Genomic DNA, 26,614 nt, shown 5'->3' with positions numbered 1-26,614 from the left:
GGCAACGTTAGAAAAAGTCCACAACTGCAGCCAAATTATAGTTATTGTAGTGTGACATTCAGTTTGGGTGTATTTCCCATCATTCATGGCTGGAAGCTGACTGAGACCTGACACCTGCGCGGTATGCAGAAGTCAACCTGTGTAAAAGATGAATTTTACATGAGGTGGAAGCCACATATTCAGCTAACAGAGGCCTCGTTTGCTTATTTATCATTGAAAGGTTATTGGCTTGTTCTTTCGTAAATGCCATCGTCTCCACAATAAAACCTCTTTGAATGACCTGAAAATATCAGTAAACTTGAGGCTATTTTAAGGCTTAAAATAAAAAGGAAACAAGAATCCAAACTTACTAATACTCCCTCTGCGTCTCAAAAAAACCTACCTAAATACAGTACCTGTGGGGAAACACTGAAATAAACAGGATGTTTCTTTTCCAAATAATCTCTAACATCTTTCATTTTCCCTAAAGGGCCGAGCTAGGTTCTTAGCATCATTAGCATTCATCATTTAAAGCACGCTACAGCTAGCAGGGGGTATTTATCCTTCCTGTCTGTGTTATTTTACACTTCACTTAGGGTAGCTTTGCTCCCCTGAGAGTAATACCAGAAAACTAATTCACTTTACGGAGACAACAGTCTTCAGTATTTGACATAAGGAGCGAGCTCTCTTCCATCCAGCGGATCCCCACGGAGTGTTCAGCAGGGAGGACCACAGGGGAGAGGGCTGATGGGAATGGTGATGGTGATATCAGCGTCGCAGAGTGACTCATGACTGCTCTTAAGTGGCTCCGAGCCTTCCAGTCAGTCAGGAGATGTTGGTGTGCATGTGTGTTATCGAGCGAGGTCGTGAGCACGGCGTCAGAGTAGCTGGCTGACAAGTTATGTGCAGCTGTATGTGGTGGTTTTTGTCTACGCACTTCGGGTTGATTTGTGGTTTTCCACCTTCTTGTTGCAGCTCCCGCCGCACCAGCAGTGTCAGGTGCACAGCAGCTCACGTTAAGAAATGTTTTCAATCAAGGGTCCAGCTGTGATCGGCTTCATTCTGACTTCTCGTGTAATTCTCTCACATTTCAGAGCCGCGCGAAGGATCACCTCAATCATTCATTCATCTCTTGATTATTTTTCGATTGATTCATTCCTTGTTTGGTCTCTCAAGTGCGAAGAAATTATGAAAAACTGTCATCACAAGTCCTCTTTTTCAAACTTTTTTTGTCTGACCAACAGTCCAACCAGACCGACAGCATCTCCGCCGGCTGAGTAATGAAAGCAGCACGTTCGCGCGGCGGCAGCTTCGCTCCTCCGTCAGTGTCCACACGAGATGCGTTCAGGCACATCGTTGAGTTGAGGTCACCAACGCGAGTGAAACGTGAGCTGCTCGCAGCCTCTGTAGACGGCTGGATCGATTAAACGTAGAAGCTTAGCCGTTCTTTTTTTAAAGATTATACTTCTGGCCTTTTGCCTTTATTGGATGGTGCAGCTGAGGAGAGACAGGAGAGGGGATGAGGTGCAGCAAAGGGCCCCGCGATGAGCTGCCGAGGGGCCCCAGAACTTTACCTGCTCTGTCAGACGTGCGTAACAGCTGCAGGGGTCTGCACACAGCGGCGCTTTAAGCTAAATACTAGGGGTGAGCGATAAGGGCTGAAAATAATACCACAGTATTTGAGCGTACCTCTGCGGTAGTGACGTTTGGATGGACAGAGCCGCTGTGTGCTGAACAGGTCATGATGGAGGAGCACTGCACAGCATTTACTGCTGATCGACTAATCGGTCATGTGACTGATAGACACAGCGACACACTTCTGGAGCTGAGCTGATGTGACGATACGCTGCTTCAGTGGTCTGAACCGTAAACTTGACATGCAGCAGAGAAGAGTCTCCGGGTGTCTCTGGCTGTATGAAGGTGCCATAGATTCGCCGCGTTTGCCCAGATTACGAGCGCTTTGGAGTCAGATAGCTCGCTGATGGGGAGTCATCTCGGCGTACTGCGAGTGACACGTCGAAATAGAAGTGTACAGAAAAGCTGTCCCCAAACAGCAGCGCCGCATCGAGACAACACACCAAAAAATGTCTTCCTCTTCAACTGACAGGATGGTTTTCTGCCAATTTTATCCATATACTGAGCAGAAGAAGCGCGCGTGTGTGTGTGTGTGAAGTGTGTGCATGCGTGCGTCTCTCCAGCTTTCATCTTCGACTGTGTGAGTGTGTGCATTCTCCTCTTTCTTGCACACCTGTTAGCTCGGCCCTGATGAGGACGTTTGATGTGTGTGATGTGAGTCAAATGTCTTTCTCTTTTTCTTTTTTCTTTTTTTTTTTTTTTTCCTGCCGAGCTCACGCATCTTTACGGTGTGTGCGCGTGTTTGTGTGTGTGTGCCCGCGCGTTTGATGTTCAGGTAAATTCTGGATAACCGACATCACACATTTGCGCACACACAAATTCCAAGACTCACACGCACACACGCACACACGCACACACACACACACACACACACATACCCTGACATTTTCATTCTTTCAGCTCATTCATAACAGTTGCCCTATTTCCCCCATCACTGTGTCTCTCCCTCTGTCCCTCTCTCTCATCTGTCTTTCTCTGTGTGTCTCTCACTCCCTCTCTGTTCTCTCTCTCTCTCTCTCTCTCTCTCTCTCTCTCTCTCTCTTTTCTCTCTCTCTCTCTCTCTTTTCTCTCCCTGGTCTCTCAACCTCACTTTATAAATCTTTGTGATTCTTTTCTTTGGTGCTCTCACTCTCTATACCTGTCAAACTCTGTCGGTGTGAACCTCTTTTTTGCCTACCTTCTCTCTAGTGGCTCTGTCCAAAAATAGCTGTGTGGGGGTGTGTGTGTGTGTGTGTGTGTGCGGGGGTGGGGGGGTGGGGGTGGGGGGGGGGTGGAGGGGGGATGAGACTGAAGGAAAGAGAGTGAAAATAGACTTGGATTTGTGTGTGTGTGTGTGTGTTACAGTCTTCCCTGCATGCCTTCTAGCTGTTGCTGTCTTGCTTGTACACACAGCACTAGCACTGCACAGGCAAGTGGTTCTACACACACACACACACACACACACACACACACACACACACACACACACACACACACACACACTCCTGTCCACCCTGCCTCATCCTGCCTGTCGGTTTTTTCCCAATGAAGAAGAGGAAATATTCATTGTCAGGGAGATGAGAACAAACAGGGTGAAGAGAGGAAGGAAGAGGGGTGACAGGTGAGAGAGAGAGAGACGGAGGCAAAGGGTGATTGAGGGAGAGGTGAGGAAGAAATGATAGCGAAGAGGAGAGAAGCTTTAGGATACGCTGATAGAAAGAGATAAGAGAGGCAGCGTGAGGTTGGAGGTGAGAAAGTGAGTGATGGGGAAAAAAGCAAAGGCAGGAAGAGGAAGAAGAGAAGCAGTGAAGGAGGAGCAGCTCTGCCTTTCCCCGGTCTGGTTGTTGCCGAAGGCTTTTTTTTTTTTAGGCGTTTTGTTCCCCAGGCAGGCTGGTCTTGCTCTGTTCAATCAACACACACACACACACACACACACACACACACACACACACACATGCAAACATCAGGATCATGGTGAAAGAAAGAGACACACACGTGGGCACACCAATAAATACATAAACACACACAATAAATGCACTGGTATACACATCTCTATATGAGCGCGCACATACAGACACACACACACACACACACACACACACACACACACAGATGCAGCACTACCTCAGAGAGATGCCTTGTTATGAAGCAATTTATATGCAAGGATTCTTTATCAAACTGACTGACCTCTGGCTCCTCAAGGAGCTCTGAGCACCGACCAGTTTCCTCTGTGCGTGTGTGTGTGTGTGTGTGTGTGTGTGTGTGCGTGTATGTGTGTTTGTGTGTGTGTGTGTGTGTTTGTGTGCAGGCATGATGCTCTGCAAGCTACAGATCACCTTCATCATCAGCACAATTGATGTTCTTTTTAAATGGTTGTTGTGCTTTACACATGACAAAACCCACCTCTGTGTGTGTGTGTGTGTGTGTGTGTGTGTGTGTGTGTGTGTGTGTGTGTGTCCAGATGTTCCAGCATTCACTTAATGTCCTGACAGCCAGACTGCCTACTCATCTCTAGAGAGTGCTGTGTGAGCGTGCGTGCATGCGTGTGTGCGTGTGCATGTGTGTGTGTGTGTGTGTGTGTGTGTGTGTGCGTGCGTGCGTGCGTGTTGCCCGCTGGGCCTGTGCAGCTACAGTCTCTTAATAATAGATCACCATCATGGCAACGGTTGTAGTGTGCTGACCTTAAGTGCTGCAAAGTGCTGAAAAAAGACACCGAAGCACAACACTGCTCCTGCTGAAGTAAATGCAGCGTCATCCGCAGCGCTGACTGAGGGAGAGGACGGACGGACGGACAGACGCACAGAGAGAGAGACAGCCAGCCAAGCAGAGGGGTGACATACTTGCAGACAGACAAACAGATGGCAGGCAAATGGGTAGACGGGCAGAGAGGCAAAGAGTCAAGCAGTCAGATAGACAGAAAGACAGATGGCAAGCTTACAGGCAGACAGACGGATGGACAGAATGACAAATGGGACACAGTCAGTCAGACGGATTTGGAAGCTCGAAGACAGACAGACAGACAAAATGTCCGGCATCCTGTCTTCTTTCATTCAGAACAAACCAGATTATTAAATTGAATCTTTATTGTGTTTGCACAAAAATGCATAATATTGGATAAAGTATTGATGGTTGAATCTGCTGCAGGTGCAGTGCTGGAGCCGTTATGATCCATTGATTAATCAATCGAAAGGCAATTAGTTGCTAACAGGTTTGATTTTGGATTAATTTATAAAGCGAAACTGACAAACGTTCTGTAGTCTGCTTTCCTCTGTTTGGTGTCCTTGTGGATGGAGTAGCTTTTGGGTTTTGGACTCTCGGACGTTTCATAGATCAAACGATGAATGGATCGATCAGGAGAATCACCTGGAGACCAATCAGCGAGCAGAATCATTGTTTGTTTCCGCCTTAGCTGCCGTACACAGCAGGTATCTGTTCGGGCTTCGCCGGGAAGCATTGTCTCATCATCATCATCGGTGCGGGTTTGAGCCGCAGCAGCAGGGTTTGTTCAGAGCAAACATCACAAGAACTGGCAGAACTTCCCGAGAAAGTGAACAGAAAATATGAGGAGATGTCCCAGTCGCACAGTTTGACTGACAGCTACCATCTGACTGAAGTGTAATACTTTTCAGCACGTTTATTCTTGCCTTAGGTCGACGGCACGCTGCCGTCAAGACGCTCTGAAACCAAACGGCGCTTTTCACGACACTTTATTTCCCGTGTTGGTCCGCGGTGGCGCCTGCTCCCTCGCTGATGAAGCTTCAGTGGCTGCACAAGTAAAGATGAAGTAATAAACACGTTCCCTCACACTCTGCCAGGTAGCGTGAGGTGTTCCTCATGAGGCTCTGCAGAACGCACCAAAGTGTGGCCTGAACATTTGTTGACATCTTATTAGGGCTGTCAGCGAGTATTCAAAATCCAAATTCATGTTCGGACTGTAATTGTCTCTATCGTCCAGTAGTTGTCCGCCTCTTGGACGTCCGCCCGCCCTCCCTCTCTCTCTCTCCCGATTTGGTGAATTAAGAGTTTATTTCAATCCAGAATCAGTGATGATGGTTGAAAAGATGAACAAAGGAGGTTTTGTTGAGCTCTGTTTGAATGAAGCGTGGTCCACCACGATAAAATCACCGGTTTTGTGAATGGAGTCTGGTGGCTTTGGCGAGTGCGACGCAGCAGCTGCTTCTGGTTAAACAAAACAGATCTTTCTCTTTAACAGGAAGGTATCTCTGCAGGGATCCTCTCATTAATGTCGTCACACGCTCGGAGTAACAATCCGAGCCTGTCAGTGGCAAAAATAAATAGACACTTCTGGAGGACGTGCATTGACAATGTGCAAACACCTGGAGGGATTACGCTGCAGCCTGTGTCGTGGCTGCCGGCTGCAGGGCTGAAAAAACTTAAAAAAACATTGTCTCCATTAGTCACCTGGACGCTGAAACATGGGAAATCGGGTCCATAATCAGATAATTTCCCCCCCGTTTGTCCAGCACATTGAAGTCTTCCAGAACGTGTGGACCGGCACCAACAGCGTCGCTTTCATTGACTGAAAATATAATGTAGGTCAAGCATAATTCAACAATGCGATACAGGACATTATGTTATTTTAAGGTTGGAAAAAAAGGTTCAAATGGTTCGAACCCGTGTTTTTTTTTTTCTTTGGAGGGCGTATTTAAATGGCTTTTTATGGCCGTTTGACAGCCCGACATCTCATTATGGAACCAAACTTCAGCTGTGTCATGCTTTAGAAATCACATTATTCAAAACCTGCACATCACCAACAGCTTCCAGGCTGTGAAACGCCTCCAAACCTAATTACTGTTGAAGCCTGTCCGAGCGTATACTGGGCGGAACGCCTTGCCTGAACAGGTCACCGTTTCACAGACTTGAGCCGGTTTACAGGCAGAACTCCAGTCAGGAGGAGCCAGATCGGGGAGCTAAACCCTGGACTCTGGTGTCAGATCTTAGACTTTCAGTCGCTAAAATTAAGGGTTTGTTTACTCTGCTGAAGTTTTGGTTCATTTGGATTCTCAGTGGCTAAATCAAGGCTCATAAACACAAGCCAAGTGCACTCTTTTTTACTTTTTTTTTTTGCCATTCAGTGAGATTAGAGGTTTTACCACATGACTGGATTACGTTAAATATGATTTAATCACATCACAGTTGACTTTGATTACTGAGGGAGATCTTCAGGTGCAGATTCCCACAGCTCGACTGGCGTTGTTCTCACCTGCCCGAATGAACAAAACCAAAAGGAGGAAAAATGCTTGGGAGTGCGAATAAGCTGCTACAAACACGCCGGGAGTGTGAGCACACCCTCAAACAGCCATGTATCAAGTATACACTATTAGTCTTGGAGCAGTAACAGCTGTTCTCACCCGACTTTCTCCTCCAGCGTCCAAATTGGGTTTCTGTGCTGCAGCTCAGCCTGCCTCAACAGCACCAGGTCGTGTTACAGATCCCGTGAACGGGCGAAATCGCTGACACATTATTTTCATTTCCCACCTGCAGTTCTTGTGTCCAGATCGGACCGTTTTCTCAGGCCTGATTTGTCGCACGTTTCAGAGAGCGGTCCCCTTTAAACGCTCAGTCTGACACAGTGCTCTCGGCAGTGTCATAGTCAGCCAATTAATTAGCTCCCCAGGCGACTTGGCTTTCCCAGCATGCATTAGTCAACCTTCTCACTGTTTGTCTTATTGTAAATGTTTTGGGCTGACACTAAACTATGCACAGAAAATGTGGCTCACAGAGAGCTGCAGTGAGAGCTGGAGGTGGCTGTCTCAAACCCAGAGGAGCCTGCACACGTCCAGACTCTGGATGTTTTTAGGTTTTCTGCTTTTGTTTTTTAAACATGAAGGCACATGATGTTACTGTGGTCGATGTTTTGGAAGCATTTGACTGATTTCTGTGATTGAAATAATGCTGAAATGTGTCTTTATTTGGGATCCTAGCTGGTGATAATTCAGATTTCATGTCATCATGTTTCTTTAATTGTCGTCAATGTCCCTCATTATTGATTGGCTATCGGCGACCATGAGCACGACTTCAGGCTGGATGAGTGACGTAAAATGAACGTTTTCACTCATTTTGTCTGATTGTACCTCCTCTGAGGGCTTTGTGGGGGCGTGTGCAGACTGGGCTTGATTGACAGCTCTTTACTCCCCTGTTAGTTCTGTTGCACCCTTTAGGGCGGAACCGTTGACCCTGTGATTATTCTTATTGGCACGTCGAGTTTTGGGATTCTCAGCAAGGCCCCGCCCGGCTTTAACCTCACCAGAGGTGCAATCAGAGTAATAGAAAGCACCTGTGTGAGCGTGCAGGGCCTCCGACAGTCAACACGAACGGACTGTGGACCAGACTACGTTTGACTAATCTGGATTAATCCAGACTAGTGTTCTTGGCTGATGTTGAGTATTTAACCCTCAGCTGAGTGATGATCAGCTTCAGATCAATCACACCAAATCCTGCTGGTTCAGTTGTTAGACATGCTGTTGGCCATTTCCTCTGTTTTGTTTGTGTGTGTGTGTGTGTGTGTGTGTGTGTGTGTGTGTACACTGTGCATCGTCTGGCTGCGACTCATTTCCAGTCACACGGCTCTTTAATGCATCTTAACCACAGGGCAGAGGATGGCATGCCAGCTGTTACGGCGTGCGTGTTTGAATGCGCTTTAATGTTCGCTGAGGTAATGCGTGGACAAACTGTGTACGTCCGCATGCTCGACGCTTCTATTTTCATACCCCACCGCCACCGCGATCACGTTGGCGAGGACCATGTGTGTCTTTATGGTGGCGTCTGCTTGACTGTGCGTCTACGCATGATGGACGTCGGGGGAAAACTTCAGGATCCCTGAATTAAAATCTGCATCTTTAACAGGAAAAAGCTGATTTCTCCCAGTTGCTTTAAGTTTATTCTCACACCGTTTTATCTTGTTATTTCACAGAATGAGCTCGTTAGTGAAGCCGGCTCTGTTAAATATAGCGTGGTGATTACAGCAGGGTGTCTGGAGCTTAAAGTTTATGGTGGTCCGTGTTTTTAGCGTGTTGGGCTTATAGCTGCTTGTTTTCCAGCGTGTGGTTATTTATGTGTGCTGTACGTTTGTGCTTTGAAGTGTAATTTTGTTTGTGTAGAGATGAGCCCGGCGTTTCTGTCTGCCTCTGCGACTCTGTGAGCTTCCCGCCGTCTTCCTCCGACTTGTTTGTCTTTTTGCTGTTACATCGTCTCGCTGTCTGGATTTTTTCCAGTTTAACATCTTTCTGTCCTCCATCTTCTGGGATATCGCTCTTTTTTTTATTTCCCCCCCAGTCTTTGTTTTGTTTTTTGCTCCCATATTGATCTCCGAATCCCTGTTTCCTCCTCCCATTGCTCCCTTCCAAACTTCCTTTCTTCTGCTTTTATTTAGCCAGGGGACCTATATTTTTATTTGTCAGAAATATTCAGCCAAACCGAAACCACATTATTTCACAATATGGTTGTATTTCGTTCTGTTTGATAGTGTTCTCTCCCTCGTACAACATGGTTTCATTGACTCTGACAGCTGGTTGCCTCCAGCTATTGTCGTGCTTCAGCTCTGACAGACTGCAGGTTTAGACAGTGCTGGTACAGTTTGGGATCATAATGCAACAGAAACCAATGGCCTTAAATAATACAATAGCACACATAATGCTGCAGTGTTATACAGCAATACATTGCATTGTGGTAGGGCTGCAATTAATGACAATTTTCAGTATTGATTCATCTGGCTTCAGCGAGCCCGCTCCTCTGCTTCATGTCGACACTTCACTTTTTATTGTTGTGGGTAAACGGTGGATCACAAAATCCCAAACTGTCGAGTTGCAGAGTCACAACTGGACATCTCCAGCGTCCCCCCGGTTTGTTGCACGGGCAGCCTGAACATGTCAGGCCCGTCCAGCTGTGTGTGACGTCAGTGCCGACCCTCAGGCCTCTCTGCACACACTCCCCAATGTACCAAATGTTATTCTATTATAATGTAATGTATTTGCACATGATTGAGCTTACTGTTCAGTCTTTTGTGTGTCTTCTTGCAGAGTCAGATTTCTCGCATGTGCACACACACTGGGCCAATAAAGCTTATTCTGACATGAGATTTGTGGGGACATTAGCGTTTTATAACCAGGTATTGTAAGTTGTGCTGCAGCAGAAGTTCGATGCTGATGGTTACAGGTGGCCGTGTTGGAGGAGAAACGACCGCACAGACGTTTTATGTAAATCTCCTGTTGAACATAATTAACGTTTTTACTGCATTTGCGCGGATAAAAAAGAAACCTGTTGCTGCACTCGTCATTGTTGCTCTCTGCTGCTGGGAATGTAGACGATATCACTACCTGCGCACTGAAGAGGACTTTTTTTTTTTTTTTCCAGGAAGGACCTACCTGACAGTGTTTTGAACAACAGATATAACAGATTTAATGAAGTGGTTTTAAGTCAAATCGCTCTTTCAGTCAGCAGCCGCGCTGAGCAGCAGCATCAAAGTCAAAAGTCAAATTAAAAATGGGTACAATTATAGAAGAATGCGACTTAAAGTGTTTGAATCCTGGCTGCAGAGATAAAAGCATGCGATTCCTGCACCATCTGTTAGAGCTGTTTGGCACGCCGGCAGGCTGACTGTTACACACTCTGCTCCTCTCTCCTCTCGTCTTTTGCTCGTGTGTTCGGGAGGTAACCCGGTGCAGACCCAGAGCCTGGTTCACTGGACTGATTGAGATGAAGTTGTGCGTTTGAGAGTCTTTTCCGTCTCTCTTTTTCTCCTTCACCCACTCCATCTCTCCAGAGAACAAGTAATATCTCAATCTACAGTCTGGGCTCTGGTTCACTGGACTGATTGAGACAGGGTTATGTGAGAGAGAGAGAGAGAGAGAGAGAGACATACAGTAGAAATGGAAACTGAGGATGGAGAGATGGAGTGGAAGGGAAAAGGGTATCAGGTGGAGACAGAGAGGGATGGAGAAAAAGAACTTAGAGACTTTTCTTGGCAGCTGCAGAGATGCTAGTCTGCCTCATGCCTTCGGTGATCCCGCTCCAGAAACGAGGGGAGGTGGATTTTAAGGAGATCCGGTGACATTTCCAATTACCGTCGGTTCTTTCGCTTTAACGGGTCGGCGCTCCCCTCCTTGCATACGCTTTTGGAAATGCTGGGCTGCCACCAGAACAAGAGGTTAAAGACACTGTCCTGTCAGCTCACCTCCGCAGGTTGAGCCCGCGTGACAGCTACATGTGACAGAGACACCGAGGCCCTTATACGGCCATTAAAGACACCGGCAGCCAGCGAATGCCTGAACTGTTACATAAATCAATTAGTCAGCATAAGTCGAATAAAAGCTTCTGTGTCCAGTGGCCAATAAATGGAATGGAAACACAATTACTAAGGCATTTTTTTTTTTTGTTGTGAGAGAGGCCAGCAGACTAAACAACTTTCTGACAGGATTCGTCAGAGTGGCTGGTGACGGTTTCCCACTCTGGCCAGTGCAGCGAGGAAAGCGCCGTCCAATTTTCCCTTCGGAGCAGGCGTAAAATCAAGCAAGTGTTTTGGCTTCTGCTTGGAAGCGGCGCTTTCATCATAACATCCATACCCAAACACAGAAAGCAGAACCAAAATCAAAATGATTGTCCAACTGCTGCTGTAACAAAAAAAACTAAATTATAGGGAGAATCACTGAGGGCTGCCTTCACACGACGGGGAATACATTTCTGGATTTTCGCACTTAACCAAGCAACGGCTGGTTAGCGTTGTCAGCAAACCAAATGAAAACCAAATGTCAGCATCGAGCCGCAAGCTCGCTGATACGTCAGTGTGAAAACTTTCCCCTCTTCCGTGAAGACGAGAGTCTGGTTGACTGAATATAAGTTGTTGTTCCAAACTGAAGTGTCAGCCATCTGTTAAATGCTAAACCTCTTGTGAAAGATTTTCAAGTAGCAGCAGCAGCAGCAGCAGCTAACTCTCGAGGTCTTGCTCAACAGAGAAAGGAGATGGTGAATGATGCACTTAAGGTAATTGTTTTTGCCCCGTTGTGGTGAAAATAAACACCCAGAATGCAAAACCGAAATGGATTTATCTTTTCACAAAGTTCCAGAGCACTTGAACCGTAGCTACTGAGATGTTTAGTGCGAGATGGATTAGCACTTGATGGTCGGGTCTCTGTTTGTGTTTCCCTGCCAAAGCTGCCTGCGCAGTACATTAGTTTGTGGAGGTTTATGGAATTCAGCCATCATGTATTGAGTTTTTTTTTTTTTTTTTTTTACACCTGTGTTTTTCCTGCTGTGAAATGTCAAAATGTCTTTGGTGAAAATGGCCTGTTGCACGTCCCCGCTGACTGCTGATGCATAAAATCCTCTGGGAGCCAGCGGCACACTCTGCATTCCTTCTTTCTCTTTTGACTCTTCAGTTTTCGCTGCGTGATCCAGCACCTGTACAAAGTTTTTTTTTCCGACGTGCGCGCTCTTCGCACGGCTTGCTCCCAGTTTTTTTCATGCAGTTTTGGCCCGCCACCTCCGCTCGGTCGCCGCGAGCTCTGACTCTCGGTCGGGGTCTTGCTGTTGAGGGCGACGTCATCTCGATGCGCGTTGTTAGCCAGCTGGGATACGAGTCGTGCATGTGCTGCGGGCTGCAACACGTGCTCAGAAATCCACCTGCATAGGTGCGGGGTGAGCGGCTTCGCTTGGAATGACTTTCTTGGAATACAGCGTGCAGTTCATACACCCGTAGTGCAGACAGATGTGTGTTTACCCCAGTACCCACAGAGTCACCAGCTGCTTTCGTCACCTGCCAACAAGCAGTTCCACCAGGAAAATGTAATTGGTGTGAAGCTCATGATGTTCCTCTTCTCATTCCAACCCATTTACACAACCAATCACGCGAACAACCAGTAACTGTGCAGCGCTGTCAGTCAGCGACTCCACAGGTTTCCCACCCTTCAGCTCAGAGAGATGTTTGTGATGGAGTCTAGCCGACCTGGAAGAACCGCAGCTGGGAGCTGAACCCAGGTTGCAGCGTTGGGAAAAAGTTTTACTCCTGGAGACTAACGTGATTCCTAGCAAACTAAAAGATTGCAGTGTTTTGAAAGGATTAAAATGCTTTTCAAAACCTGATCGATCCATTGAAAAAGGTGCAGGAGTTTCTTATGAATCGACGGCAACAAATCAAAGAAATTTAAGACACCTGGGTGAATATTTCTGGCTGAATTTAACCCTTTTATGCTAGTTCAGTCCAGCATTTGGTTAAAAGTTCTCATGTATTTATCCCCTGTGTTTGGTGAAGCCCCTGTCACAAAATGCTCTTATTGTGAAAGCCTCTTACTTCCAACGCATATACATCCTGAAAACCTGAAAAAATTTACGCCACATTTTTCCTTCACATTTTCCTTTTGGGTGGTCAGCAAAAAAAAAAAAGAAAAGAAAGAAAGACAAGGCTGCTTGAAAAAAAACAAAAAACAACAGAAACCTTTAGTACCCTGAGTGTGGTTTAAGTGGGTCGCCTGAGAGTTTAATAGGCGAGGGGAAACCTTGAGACGGATCCAAGCGTGCAGACTCCGAGTCAGACAGACGTAGCTGGAGGAAGTCAATGATGTACTTAACCACTCGCCTCAAAGGCAGCAAGACGAGGTGGAGCTAGACAGATGGGAAGAGGTGGGAAGACGGAGAGAGGAGCGAGGGAGGCTGCGGGAGTCAATAACGCACTTAACCTCACCCCGCGGACTCCCGGCGTCCCTGCTATTGTGAGGAAGGGGAGATGGGGAAGAGCGAGGAAAAGGTGGAGGAATAGGACTTGGAGTGGAAATAGGAGCGGTGTGTTTCTGTGTCAGCATAAATGTCAGAGTAGTTAAGTGTGTGCAGGGCAGGCGGGGAGGCCGGGGTACAGGAAGAGCCCCATATAAGAGGGAATAGCCCAGTTTTACGAGCACATAAATCTCTGTTCCCCACACTGAAGGTTGTAACCCACCTCCTCCTCTTTTGGCTTTCCCGCCTCGGTCTAGCAGCGCGCTAAAACCTCCTTTTGACTTCTCCTCTCTGTCTTCTTTTGCTTAATTTCGCCCTCTTTCTGGTTCTCAGGCCCTCCTTTCTTCCTCGTAGTGAACGCGACCAGGACAAGAGATGAAGAACTTCTCCAGGCTCTTTCTCTGCCTCCCTGATCCATTTTTTTTTTTTTTGATGGTTTTATAATAAACCCCTGAGTTTGTGGCTGTAAGATGTAGATCAGATACTTTTCAGCGCTTCCTGCTGTGTTTTCATGTTCTCCTCTTCTTACCTGGCAGTGAATCTTCTTTAGCGGCCCGCTGGGACTTTACTCACACTCACACGTTAATACACGGTGACAGCAGAGCGAGAAAGGTGACAAATTAAAGGACAAGTGAACATAAAAAGGTGTTTGGTCCACCACGAGCCAGAGCAGCATCCTGGACACTGTCCATCTGAAGAATGTGGATCTCTGGGAGGGAGGAAGGCCTCCTCAGGTGTTCAGCTGGGTGGAGTTCTGGTGGCTGTGAAGGTCGTAGCATATCGTTCAGATCATCTTCATCGGACCACTCGGCGAGCTCTTGGGCTGTTTATCAGGATTTGAACTCTGTCCTCTCTCTGAGGTCTGTCTTGAGCTGGACTTCGTGTCTGTCTGCTGAATACAGTAAACGTCCTATAAGCTGTGGTCTCCGCTCTCTTCTTACGTCTTCTCTGTCCTCTCCAGCTCTGGAGTGAGACTCACGCTCAACAGTAGAACAATTAAAGTGGTTTTCACCTGTGAATTGAAGTGAAATTGCCTTCTCTGCACAACACTCGTGCATTCAACACATTCCACTCGTTGTGTAATTGTGATTTCGTTTTAAGCGCGTGGACTCGCATAAACCCACAAAAACAAGCAGCGAGAGTTTTTCTGCTTTTCCAAAAGCCATCTCCCCCCGCAGGACGCACACGTATCACTTCAGTCGAAACACTTGATCAGTTTTTTCTCCCATAGACTTCACTTCTTAACCACACCTGTTGAGTGAAGGCTCATTCGTTTCAGGTGAGAGCATCCATTCAGCAGGGGCCTTTGTGACTGAAATATTGTTTAATGTTGTTGCTGTCGGGTTAAATTTGGCCATTTCGGATTTGTTGATTTTCATATTTTCATGTAAAACTCACTTCTGTAATTTCTAATTGTAACAATGTGATTCAAATGAAATCAAAGGTTACAAAGAGGATTTACATTCGCTCACCCGTGCACAAAGTGTTATCCCAGAATTAGAAAGATAAGGTGACAAATGAACAAAATGAGGTTGTTGAATAGAGATGCCCCTTTTTTTTTTTTTTTTTTATACATACTTTATTACCAAGAAGCAGCTCAAAGCTTCAAGTAGTGGCCCACTTCTAGCCGGTGGAGAGAAGCCTGTGTTGTATTTTGCCGTGTGTTGATATGATTTTGTCCTATTTGAGGAAAGAAGTACCTACAGAGTTAAAGCAGTCGCAGTAAAGGGGCCTGGCATAATAGCTGGCGGTGAACACAGTAATAACGCAGGATGAGTTCACAGTCGACATGTACGAGGACTAATGCGTAACGGTGATCGAGTCGCTTTATTCTGGCGGGACGCCGGCTGGAGCCTGTGACAGATTGGTGCCATCAGCGCATTATTTCATTAACACTCGTGTTTTCATGGTGAACATCTTCTCACTCGTCATTTCTCTCTTTCTCTCTTGCCCCCCCCCACCTCCCTCCCTCCCTCCCTCCCTCCCTCCCTCCCTCCCACCTCCCCGACAGATGGAGAGCGAAAAGAAGAGGAGAAAATACTCCACGAGCAGCAACGACTCCGACACCACCGACAGTAAGTAGGAGAGAGGGACTCAGAGAAAGAGTGTGTGTGTGTGTGTGTGTGTGTGTGTGTGTGTGTGTGTGTGTGTGTGTGTGAGAAACCTGAAAGTGTCAGAATGGTGAGTTCCTGTGCTGCGGTCGTATGATGAGCTGCCTGGTTTTAGTCACCTCCTGCAGGGTACTTCTCATATTCACTCTCCATATAGACTGTCTTCCTGTCTCGCTGTCGTCTCTCCTCCGCTCGTTAACACTTCCCCTTTTTAAGCACAGCCACAGTGGAAATGTGAATAGGTAGCCCAAGAGGCCGGTGAGCGTGATGGAGCGTGAGAGATTTGAACCTTCTTTGCGTCTTGTGCCTGAAAAAGCAGGTGTGCAGATGAAGCAGATAAGATTTACGCTAACCGCGAGAAAGATCGCGGTGGGGAAAGAAACGTCAACCTTTATTCCACATAAATCTGACACGAATCAGACGCAGGATGAGTGTGACTTTAAATTATACAGACGTAAATAAATGAGTGAAAACAGCTCCGGATGGAAATGATCATCCCTGTACGTGGTTATTTGTAGCTACAAGCAGTGAATTGAATGTGTACTTGATGGTCAGTGTCGGTGAAATCGCCTCCGTCTGCAGTCTTCTTTCTTTTTAGAGGTCCTTCACAGCGAGCGTTTCGCTCAAGTGGCCGCTGCCAAGGCTGGAAAGTGAAGCAAATATGACAAAATCGAATGGCCGCTCGAGGTCAAGCGAGTCGGTCCCCACAGACCGCATAGACTGCACAGAGAGCATCGAGCCAGACAGGAAGTCCGACGCAGGAACGATGTTGAGAATCCAGCAGATTTTCAAAATAAAACCTCCTGTGCAGAGTCCCGATCGCACATCAACACTGACAATAAAACAGACAATAAGAGAAACCATTTAACCAACTTTAGCCATGATAGAAGCATAAATATCAAGGAAAAACGACCGAATCAGCAAAATCACGCAAGACCTGAAGTTATGCGTAATTATTAGCACGGCCGCTTGGACTGACAGCTAGCCGCCGTGGTTTCCCTGCACTGACCTCACGATTCCAGTGAGACATCAGACCGGTTCCTTATTCTCCACTTGTTTGACTTATATTTTGAACCGTGTCATTTTAAGAGGAACGGTGTTGCTCAGGTGGACTTTCACCGTTTTGGACGATCCCACTATGTAATATTATTTTCTGAGCTTGGTGATCTCAGACAAATCCCGCAGCTAATCTGCACCTAGCTGAGCTCCCCTTCCACTTGCAGCGAGTGTGTGGACAGTGCAGTCCACACCGTGCGACTGTGTAATGAGCTGCTGCTTCAGTAAATCAGGAGCTTAATACACACAGATTGTGGCCCCAAAGTCAATAAAACCTGCATCTCACATTTCTGGTGTTCCGCTTTCTTTGTAAATCTGGCCTAATGTGCTTCGGAAGCGACGCCGAGCGCGTGCAGCGTAGTTAAGAGGCTGACGGATGAATGGATTTTTGGTGATAGATGCATCGTTTGATTGATTGGCAAATTGATTTCAGCAGACTGTAGACTGTATGTACGACTGTCTTATGGGCTGTATGTGTCTTTGTACACAGTCCATGAGACAGACAGACATGAAGAGATGCGCCGCGTGATGACGGGAACATCTGGCCGGTCGAACAGATTCCTGGCTCTGGCAGCTTCTGCTGGAAAATCATTTGATAATAAACAGCCTTTGAACGGCTGTACGATGTTCCACGAGCACACTCACAGCTGATAACCGTCTGCAACAGAGGAACATTTACTCTTTGAGGACAGCTAGCAATTTTAATTTCATTTTAGATGTCATTCTTTTTGGCTTTTGGCAGCTCAACATGACAATTTTTGGGATTTAGCAGCATGCATTTTGCAATAAAAAGTAAATATATTTGTTTGACACAAATTGGATACACCATGAACTGGAAAACAAACTTTTAGTGCAAGAGTGGACCTCGGTTTTGGTTGTGTGTCAGATCGACTCTGCTGAGCTAAAGAAGGTTTCAGATGTTATTTTCATAGCAGACTAAAGTCAGTTTGGTAATAATAAGGAATCAGAACGATGCGGCTGAATCTGCTTTCTTCAGCTATCAAAGAGTGTTGCTTTTCTTCATTGAACGAGGTCTTTTTTTGTGTGTTTCTCGACTGTTGCACACTCTTTAGAAGTCGCCCTGAAGTTCCTCAGCTGGATGCCCAAAATGAAAGATCATGAAAAACATTTTCAGTTTTGGCACATTTTTCTGTACTTCAGAATAAAACATTTTCATGAAACATTTTGATTTTGGGGGTTTAATGCAAAATCAAATGTCCTAGTAGGAGTAAACTCAGTAGAAAAAAAAAGGGGTGAGTTCAGGCACAGATGTTGCTTTTGGAAATACTTTTTATTGAAAATTTTGATCTGCGGAGGTGACGTCTGCGTGCCGTAGCCGTTCAAACTCGAGTTTTACTGCAGCGGTGCCAGCAGAGGTTGACGTGACCTCGCACAGGTTGAACCGTTATGCGGTCGCAGGTCTGCGTGCGTTAAGCATTTTACAGCAGCTTTAACAGGCTGTTTTCCAGAGCCACACGCTGAAGGCCATGCTGTCTGCGTTATAATTAGCCGTTAGCCGTTAGCTTCCCCTGGCCAGTGCGGCGTGGGCTCCAGCTGCATCTGTTGACTGGAGGTTATCAGGTTTCTAATTGAAGGATGCCCATGATAATTTTGGCTGCCGTGCACCAAGCAGGGCTTTTAATTAACACACGGCCATGATGGTAACCTCCAACTGCGCTGCAGCCCGTTTGGTTATCTGGCCGCAGTGATGGAGTGGTGCAGCTGCCTCGTGTGGATGTAACCTACATACACACACACGCACACACACCCTGGTGGGGTGCAGATGCATGAGCACACTCAAATATGTCCAGCAGATTAGCGCACAGTCCCAGTGAGCATGACACACACACACACACGCACGTGGATGAACACACTCACAGCTGTGTGTACAAATCAACAGCAAACAAAAAGGGAAATGCTCTCATGAAGTGTCTCAGTAAGGCGTCGCTCCACCTCGAGCCGCCGGCCTCTCCGAGCCCCTTTGCTGTTTTGATGATGTCGATGGAGAGCGCTGCTGTCTGACACGTCGTTCCAGAAGATGTCCAGGTGTGTTGAAGTGTTGAGTCTCTCTGCTGTAGTTTACTTTGAAAGGATGAAGGCTGGGCTTCCCTGTGTCCCACCACGGTCTGCTAGGTGCTGCGCTTTGACTCCACCACTCAGAACAGCTGAGTGGAGGATTAATTTGAATGGCTGTCAATTCGCTCCATATTTCCTGTCGCGCTGTGGCTGTGTGTGTGTGTGTGTGTGTGTGTGTGTGTGTGCAATAGTGAATATATAACACTGCACAACTCTGAGAGATCATCATCTCAGTGTGAGCTAAGTGTGTGTGATGGTGGGTGTCTGTGACTGTGAGCATGCAGAATACATGGGTGTGTTAGCAGCTGTATATACAGTATATGCTAATGTGTGAATTGTGTGTGTGTGTGTGTGTGTGTGTGTGTGTGTGTGTGTGTGCGCGTAGGGAGAGAGTCAGTAATTTTGAAGACAAGCCTGACAGCAGTTCTGCCCTCGGCGCTGTTCGTTGTTCAGACGTTGCAAGTAAAATTAGCACGATGGCAGCACTGCTGTGGTGGCAAGGGAAATATGTTGAGTAGGAGGCAGCACACACACACACACACACACACTCACACACACATACAGTCACGGTTACAATGTGCTATATTACACAGTATTGGCAAATTTGTGTTTTCCATTATGCCAGTGTGATGTAATTTAATTGCCAATGTGATGCAATTTTTAATGACAGCCTTCACAGCGCACAGATGCGAATGAGCTTTCGGCTGTATATGTTGTAGTTTCGTAATTTAAAAAAAAAAAAAAAAAAAATCTATAGAAACGTAGAAGAGCGTAAATGAAATTACACACTGCTGTGTTCGCGTACAAAACACACACGGGGCTGCTGATTGAAGCGGTGGGTGGGGTATTGGCTCCAGTGTCTGGTTAATTGCCATTAAGTTGTGTATTAATGAGGTTGTAAAGGACCACAGTGGACTAACTGCTTAACAAGATGCTATTTATACTGTCATTACTTATTAAAGCTCTTAATAGATCATCATCAGTCCGCTTCAATTAAAGGCTTGACTCAAAGTGGTGGTGCTGCCACGGGCGTCGGAAAAGTCACCGGCAGGGTTTTTTGTTTGGCTGCTTTCTTTTAGTGCTTCTCTGCAGTGTTTAAATTGCCTCCATCAGTGTAAATTGCAAAGGCCTTGAACTCCATCGCATGCTCATTTAAATTTGTTTTTTTACATTGATGAGCTGCTTTTTGCTCTGGAGAAACTAACCGATTCCCTGCTGGTTCATAATGGCTGATGTTACCGTGCTTTTATTGTATTTGTATTGTAAACCCTCGCTGCACCACCCGTTTCTCCAATGGGACAATAAAGTTTCTTTGCAGTGGATTTGAATGCGTGCCTTGAACATGAAGTCTGATCTACAGCCAGAGACCTGTTCTTCATTTTCCCCCGTTTAGATCAACGTTCACACTCATGAATGCTCATTCTTGACAAATCAAACACAGATTAAGTGTGTCAGCTGTTCGGCTCCAGAAGGTTTGAAACACTTTATCTTTACAACTGTGTCAAAAGCCTGACAGAGGAAGGTCAGAGAAGATTTGTCGACCAGTAAAACGTTCACGGAGTATTTAGTGAATTAGCCCCGATTGCGCTGATTCTGGTTTTCTTTGTTTTGATTGCTGCAGGTCAGGTGACGTCGTGGTCCAGGTCATCGAAGAACACGGGCACCAACAGCACATGGGTCCGCCTCCAGCACAAGAAACCATCAGAGGTAAGCCAATGTGGCCGTTTGGTTCAGTCGCTCAGGCTTGTACAGTACACAAAAATGTGTTTAATGAAACACAGTCTCTGTTTGGCCATTACAAGCTCACAGTTTTGCTCCATTTCACTGCTGTGTGTTATTTGTTGTGGCTTTGCTGAATTTGTCATAAATGGTCAGATTCCAACATTGTGTCTGGTTGTTGGGGTTGCTGAACACTGGCATGATCTGCAGCTTTTATGATCCAGTGGCTAATCTGGTTTAGATTAGCCACCAAAAGTCAGGGCTGTGTTTGGTTTTGGACAGGCTCAGATGGCAGAGTTGCTCCTGGGTCGTTTCTTGGGCAGATCTGATTGCTGTAATGCTGATGATTCGTAACAGACTACAAAACCCTGCACACCGCAACATATGCAAAAGCAAGATCATTCTTCCTGTGGCAGCCGTGCCGTGCCCGGTGTCCTACGTAGACCTAAGACTGTGAAAGCCCTGATCCAGCCACTGCAGCTATATATCAGTTCTTAACTGGAACAAACACTTCTGTCCAATGTAAATACAGCCATCTCCTTCACCACAGCTAAATCAACCGGGCGCATGGATGGCACAGATTGGTTGGCTAAAATACCAGGTTGGAACATCCATATGGTCATGATGAACAATCCCAAGGGCTCTCAAATGACCACCCTGAGGAAGGAACTGGCATAAACCAGTTGGAAAATGGTGCACTGCACCAGTTGTGGCAATGCTTTGCCTGCCACAATCACACATTCCTCCCACTCTGTCAGTGAAGCGGGTTCAAATCTGTTCGAGGAGAGCTTGTCTCTCGCTGCTTGAAGAGTTTCACTCCAAAAATAACTAAATGCCATTTGGAAGAAATTACATGTATCTTAAAAATGATCAGGGGCGATGTTTGAATAAAGGAGAGGAGGTAACAGCCTCTAATGGCACTTCTGAAGATGTTCAATGAAGCACTTAAAAAACAAAACTTCCTTTACAGGATGAATTAATGCCATTTCAGAGGGTAATTTGGTCTCGCCTCTGCTGTGATTTCTCCCCATCCTCCCCCTGAAAAAATAAGTCAAAACCCATCCAAAGTTTAGCATCGCGAATGTTTCTTTTGGTAACTTTTGAAAGGGGAATGAACAGAGAAAAATGGCACGCATGCCCCCGAACCACCCCGAAGTACGAGTCATCAGCAGAGCATCTGTCATGCCTGTGCATTTGAAGCTTCCTCCCCCTCAGCTCCATCCAGTTAACCACAGGCTGTTGGAAGGTCCTGTCAGCAATCAGTCTCTCAGTAATTACTACTGTAGCTCTCTGCTCTGACCCCGCTTCATCTGAAGAGCCAGGGGCCACGTTCCCTTTCATAACGCTGCCTCCTCGCCTTCCTCCGGGGCACGCTGCTCTTTCGTAAAGGATGATGTGTTGCATTAATCTTTGTGCTTTTTTCTTTTCTTTTCTTTTTTTTTTTTTTCGGGAGCAGTGAGCGACAGCGAAGGTTGAACAAAGAAAGAGGGCGGGTGACATCTGACAAAGGTTCAGTGCAAAGTTTTGTCACATCAAGAGTTGTTGGAAGTGCAGTCAGAAAAGCTTAACTCGCGGAAGGTGCGCTGACATTTGTCTTGGTGAGGCTGGAGAGATATTAGCAGATTTTAGCTACTTGCACTTCTTTCATTTAAGCTCTCTGATTTGAGTTGTTGTCCATGCTGTGCTGTTTTTGCCCCAGAAAGGAACCACATTGGACGAATGATGATGAGTTAAAGCTTCGGCTTGATTTGAGATGACAGCTCGGAGGGTTTTGCTGATATAAAAGTGCAAATGATTGTGCGATTCCATTGAATTTGTCCACCTTGTCATTGGTGTTTAAAGCAAGAGAGCTCATGCACAGCACATGTGGCATGTTGGTGAATCTGCTGGGTAACTCTAGAAACCCAGCTGTCTTGTACATGAAGTGATTGAAGCTCTGGTACAGCAGAACAGCAGCTTAGTTAGTTGACTTATTTCATAGTGTGCAGGCTTCAGACAAAGAGCATGTTGGATCAGATGTGCAGCAGTGTCTTTGAGGACAGACTGTGCACGCTCCGCCTTTTTTTTTTTTTTTGCATGGTGCATTTCATCTGCAAATAAATGCAAAAGACACAGACGTTTTGGAAGGAGGCGGCAGCATTGATCCAAGTGGAGGTTATTACGGCCTTTGAGTGCAGCCATCCGGAACAGGAATAAACACTTTTTCCTTCAGACGCGGTGGCGAACATATCTCATCTGAAGCACGCTGAAGCCTTTCGTCGACTGAGCCGGGAAGCTCTCAGCGCCGTTAATCGATTTGTATGTTAATGGGGCGACAAAGAAACGTTCTACAGCTTGATCATAAGAGTTCAAGTTCTTCAGAACGGCTGCTTGCATGTCAGCACTTCCACCAGAGGTGTTGGTAATTGCTGTCGGTGTCTTGAGGCAACGGCAGCAACTTGTGCGCTTTACAGGTCAAAGGTCGTGACCCTTTAACTAAGAGTGCCGAGCTGGAACAGACGTTTGAGGTCACCTCCCTCATTTTCACTTGTTTTGCAGTTAACTGCTCTTCACCTTCGCAGAGAGGAGTGCGGCTTCACTTTGCTCACCTGCCAAGCATCTGCGCTGTTTTGGTTTGTCCGACCTGCCAGCTCTTTTTTTACTTTAGAGACAATGGGCAGCAACCGTGACACAAACAGAAAACAGACACTCTGCAAAGGGCTAACCGCAGCAGCTGATGGTGGAGCGGAGTGGGAGTGAAGAGTGGATAGCCTCAGCTTTTCTGAAGGGCTGAGCATGATGCAGACTGTTTGCCTTTTTGACCCGACTAATTAAAAGGACGTATAGGCGCGCTTTGCAGCCATGCAGTCAATGAATCAGGCTAATATAGACCAAAGGAACAACTACCAGCACCAAATGTCTCATTTACATGTGGCATTTGGTGCTGAACGAGTGTATAAGCAAGAATTTAAGTCCACAAGTTTCACTGGTGGAAAAAAAAAAAAACATGTTAGCAGATGATGCTTAAGGTAAAAATCTGCTTTTTAACTTCGCTGATGGACTTCAGACTGCTTCTCACACGTCCTGATGTCACTGAAACACATGGCATATTATGTGACCTGGAACTTGGTATGGAGTATATCGCCTGTGTTTCTGGAGTTTCTGGTGTTTGGACGTAAACGTGGACATCGCTGCTGCGACACGGCGCCTTTTAGAATGATCAGAAAGGAGTCAAAGCAAGGTCAAAAGAAGGGCGATATTTTTAGGCAGTGAAAAATCCTCATCAGTGCGTCCCTTCTGGGAAGAAAGCTGAAGAATGGCTCACAATGCGGACAAGTTTATGGAATGATGCTCACCCTCGGTTAAGGGAGGTGTGGCGGACGGTAAACACTGTGGACTTGTAATGACAACGTAGCGCTTTTCTAAAAATGAGCTGTCTCTATTTGCGCCTTTGCGAGTCTTTCGCTGCAGCTTTGACTTTTCTTAGAAGTGGTTTAGGGAGCTTCGCTCAGTGGAAAGTCGAACGCTTCCTTTTTTCGTATAGCTGTTTTTATCTCCGTTTAGATTAGGGCAGAGATTGAGGATTTTTTAAAAATGTTGTGTACAAACAGGAAGTCGTTATGACATACAGTACGCACGCAGGCGGCACATATTTGGTCTTGTGGTTAATGGTTAGGGGCAGCGCTCGAGCACAAAAAGACAGAGGCGGCAAACAAAGAGTGTGCATTTGTGTGATTAAACAAAAAAAAAAACCAAAACAGCCTCTTTTTAAAGAAACTGCACTGTAATGTAATGAAGCTGCAGCGGTGCTGAGTCAGAGCCACGGCTCTCCTCTGACAAAAGCAGAGCTCCCCTTCTTCAGAGAAATCCCCTGCTCTCCCCCAGGGGATTGTGTGACACTTGTCAAAACACTGCAACATGGGCAGAGGACACACACACACACACACACACATTTGTTAGAGGGTGCTTGACACACTACGTCGAGATCAAAACGTGAATGCAAACACACTTTGCACTCTGGGGTTTTTCTTCCAGGCTTGTGGTATCGAAATGTTATACCACACACTCGGACGGGGGGGACGTCTGTAGTCAAATTCCTTTCATTTGGATCTTTTTTCTGCCTGGTGATTGGTTGTTTTTTAGCCTGAAAATAACTCCGGTCATCAGGTAATCTGTGTGGAGATGCCAGTAGTTACAGCAAGTGCTTGTTTATGAGTGTGTGTTTCTTGTATTTGACGTGCCACACAGGAGAGCTGCAGAGAACCATCTTTTGAAGATAACCGCTTTCTGCTTTGATATTTGAAAACTTTCAGGTTTTTAGCTTTCAATAAGCTGCCCGGCATTTGCCTGAGCGTCACCTGTTGTTGGGCCTTTAATATTGCGAGTATGGGATGTGCACGTTTGTCTGCACAGTCACACTTGATAATAAGTCTCCAAAATGTGATCAAAAGTATATTTAATGAGCTTTGATTCAAATATTAATGAGCCGACTCTCATGGATGAGGCAATGTGGGGGATGGGCGAACGAAATGATTTCTGTGGTTTTACCAAATCACAGAAAGCCTTTAAAATGGGTCAATGTTGTAAATGCAGGATCCAGTCCAGAATTGTGGTTTATGAAAAATTATTCTTGATGCCAAAATTTAGATGTAAGGATCTGCTGTAATCTTCTGAGGTATATCACAAGCTCGTTATTAATCCATTGTTCTGCTTGCAAATTTAGCAAAAAAGCTGCAACATGCACTCAGTGGAACAGTTCATGAAGCGAGTGTGTGCAAAGTGGTGCTAAAGGAGCTAAAAGAAAAAAAGCACGTTTCAGTGGTCTGGATGGAGGATGATGACAGGACGAAGGCTGGATCAGGTGTCGTAGTTTCACAACTTTCACCCAAGTCAACAGTATTTTCATGCACGAGGGGAGCGCTTTGGGGGCTAACAGGCTAAGCTAAATGCCATCTGAGCAGACATTAACTGTTTGAGGTTCCACAGCCTGGAAGAGGTTGTTGAACAACAAGTGGTATCAGGAGAGCGAGCCGCTCCCAGTGCACCATGGGAGGAAGGAAGTGGTATTGATCGGGGTTGCAAAAAAAAAAAAAAAAAAAAAAGGCTGAGCAGGTGTGAAACTCTCCTTCTGCATCATCGTTACATGTGCATAATGTACATAAGAGTGTTTACTGCATGTGCATGTGTGTGAGGGTGCAAGTCAAGCGTGCATGCGGTGTGCATGCGCGACTGTATCCGTAACAGTCTGACGGAGAGCTGCAGCGCCCGGACCTGTAAAGTAAAGCAGAGCCTGCTGTGCGGGTAACCTGGTGCTAACTAAATAAAACTAGGTTTCAAATCACTGTGGATGCCTTTAACAGTGGAAAATACCAGTGGCCATCAGTAATAAGTAAGTGATCTGGAGAAAAGACAGTAGCTTTCACATGAAGTGAGCCAAGGAGAAGTTATGGAAGAGTGTTATGAAACAGCAGCCGACTGATGGAAAAGCCAGCGAGCCTCCTGAAGAGCCCCTCACTGTTTTCTTGCTTGTTGCTCGCGCTCGCCGAGGTAATAATGCGATCAATTTAGGACATCGGAAAATTTCCTCGGGGTATTGACAGGCTCTGTGAACCGGTCTCGAGTGTTTTTAAACAACTTGTACGCTGAGCTTCGAGTCCAAGGCAGCTGCGTCCAGATGTGCAGATGCTGCAGCTGGATCGCTGTCAAAGTGTCAGTGGCCTTTATGTGGCATCAGCGTGCCAACAGCCTCGCGAAGTGTAGCCCTCTGGAATGCTGTTAGACATGTACTAATGGTTAAGTAATCATGGGTACAGATACAAGCGCGTGCGTGTGTGTGTGTGTGTGTGTGTGTATGAGCGTGTGTGTGTGCGTGTGTGTGTGTGTCCTAGCAGGCTAGCAGCTGCTGTAGCTCATTAGGATCTGGTAGAAACAGCTGTGAATCTCCATGGCAACCAGATGCAAACAGCTACAGGAATGCACAGAGTTGATACAGTTTCTCTGTCTTTCATTCACACACACACACACACACACACACACACACACACACACACACACACACACTCTCACTCCATGTGCCAAGCCCTGTGAATGGACAAACTGGTCGGATGGTGGAGAGCTTTGCATGTCGACACATACCAGCCGGGAGATGAGTGCAAATAAACACACACACACACACACACACACACACACACACACACACGAGCCAACACAGCCTCCAGCTGTTGTATTAAACTGTCAGCATTGCTCCCGTTGCACACCTACCAGGTGTTCACAGCTAAAATCAAAACAAAAAACATTGTTTACACTCGCTGCGGAGAGGTCGAAGGAAATGAGGACAGACGAGGAAGCGTGGATGT

At 46.3% G+C, this 26,614-nt stretch overlaps 1 protein-coding gene across 2 annotated transcripts in view; it reads left to right on the top strand.

The window, feature by feature from the left end:
• The window catches only part of jade2 (jade family PHD finger 2), a 174,578-nt gene that overhangs the window by 7,901 nt on the left and 140,063 nt on the right, over positions 1 to 26,614 (top strand). For both annotated transcript variants that reach the window (XM_076751124.1, XM_076751123.1), the window contains exons 2-3: positions 15,329 to 15,392; positions 20,182 to 20,267. In XM_076751124.1, the coding sequence (XP_076607239.1) occupies positions 15,329 to 15,392; positions 20,182 to 20,267 (150 nt within the window). The remainder of the gene's footprint in view (positions 1 to 15,328; positions 15,393 to 20,181; positions 20,268 to 26,614) is intronic.

The sequence above is a fragment of the Chaetodon auriga genome, chromosome 15, assembly GCF_051107435.1.
Source record: "Chaetodon auriga isolate fChaAug3 chromosome 15, fChaAug3.hap1, whole genome shotgun sequence".
Lineage (NCBI taxonomy): Eukaryota > Metazoa > Chordata > Actinopteri > Chaetodontiformes > Chaetodontidae > Chaetodon > Chaetodon auriga.
The sequence above is the reverse complement of the archived record's forward strand: the minus strand, read 5'-3'. Positions and strand labels throughout refer to the sequence as shown.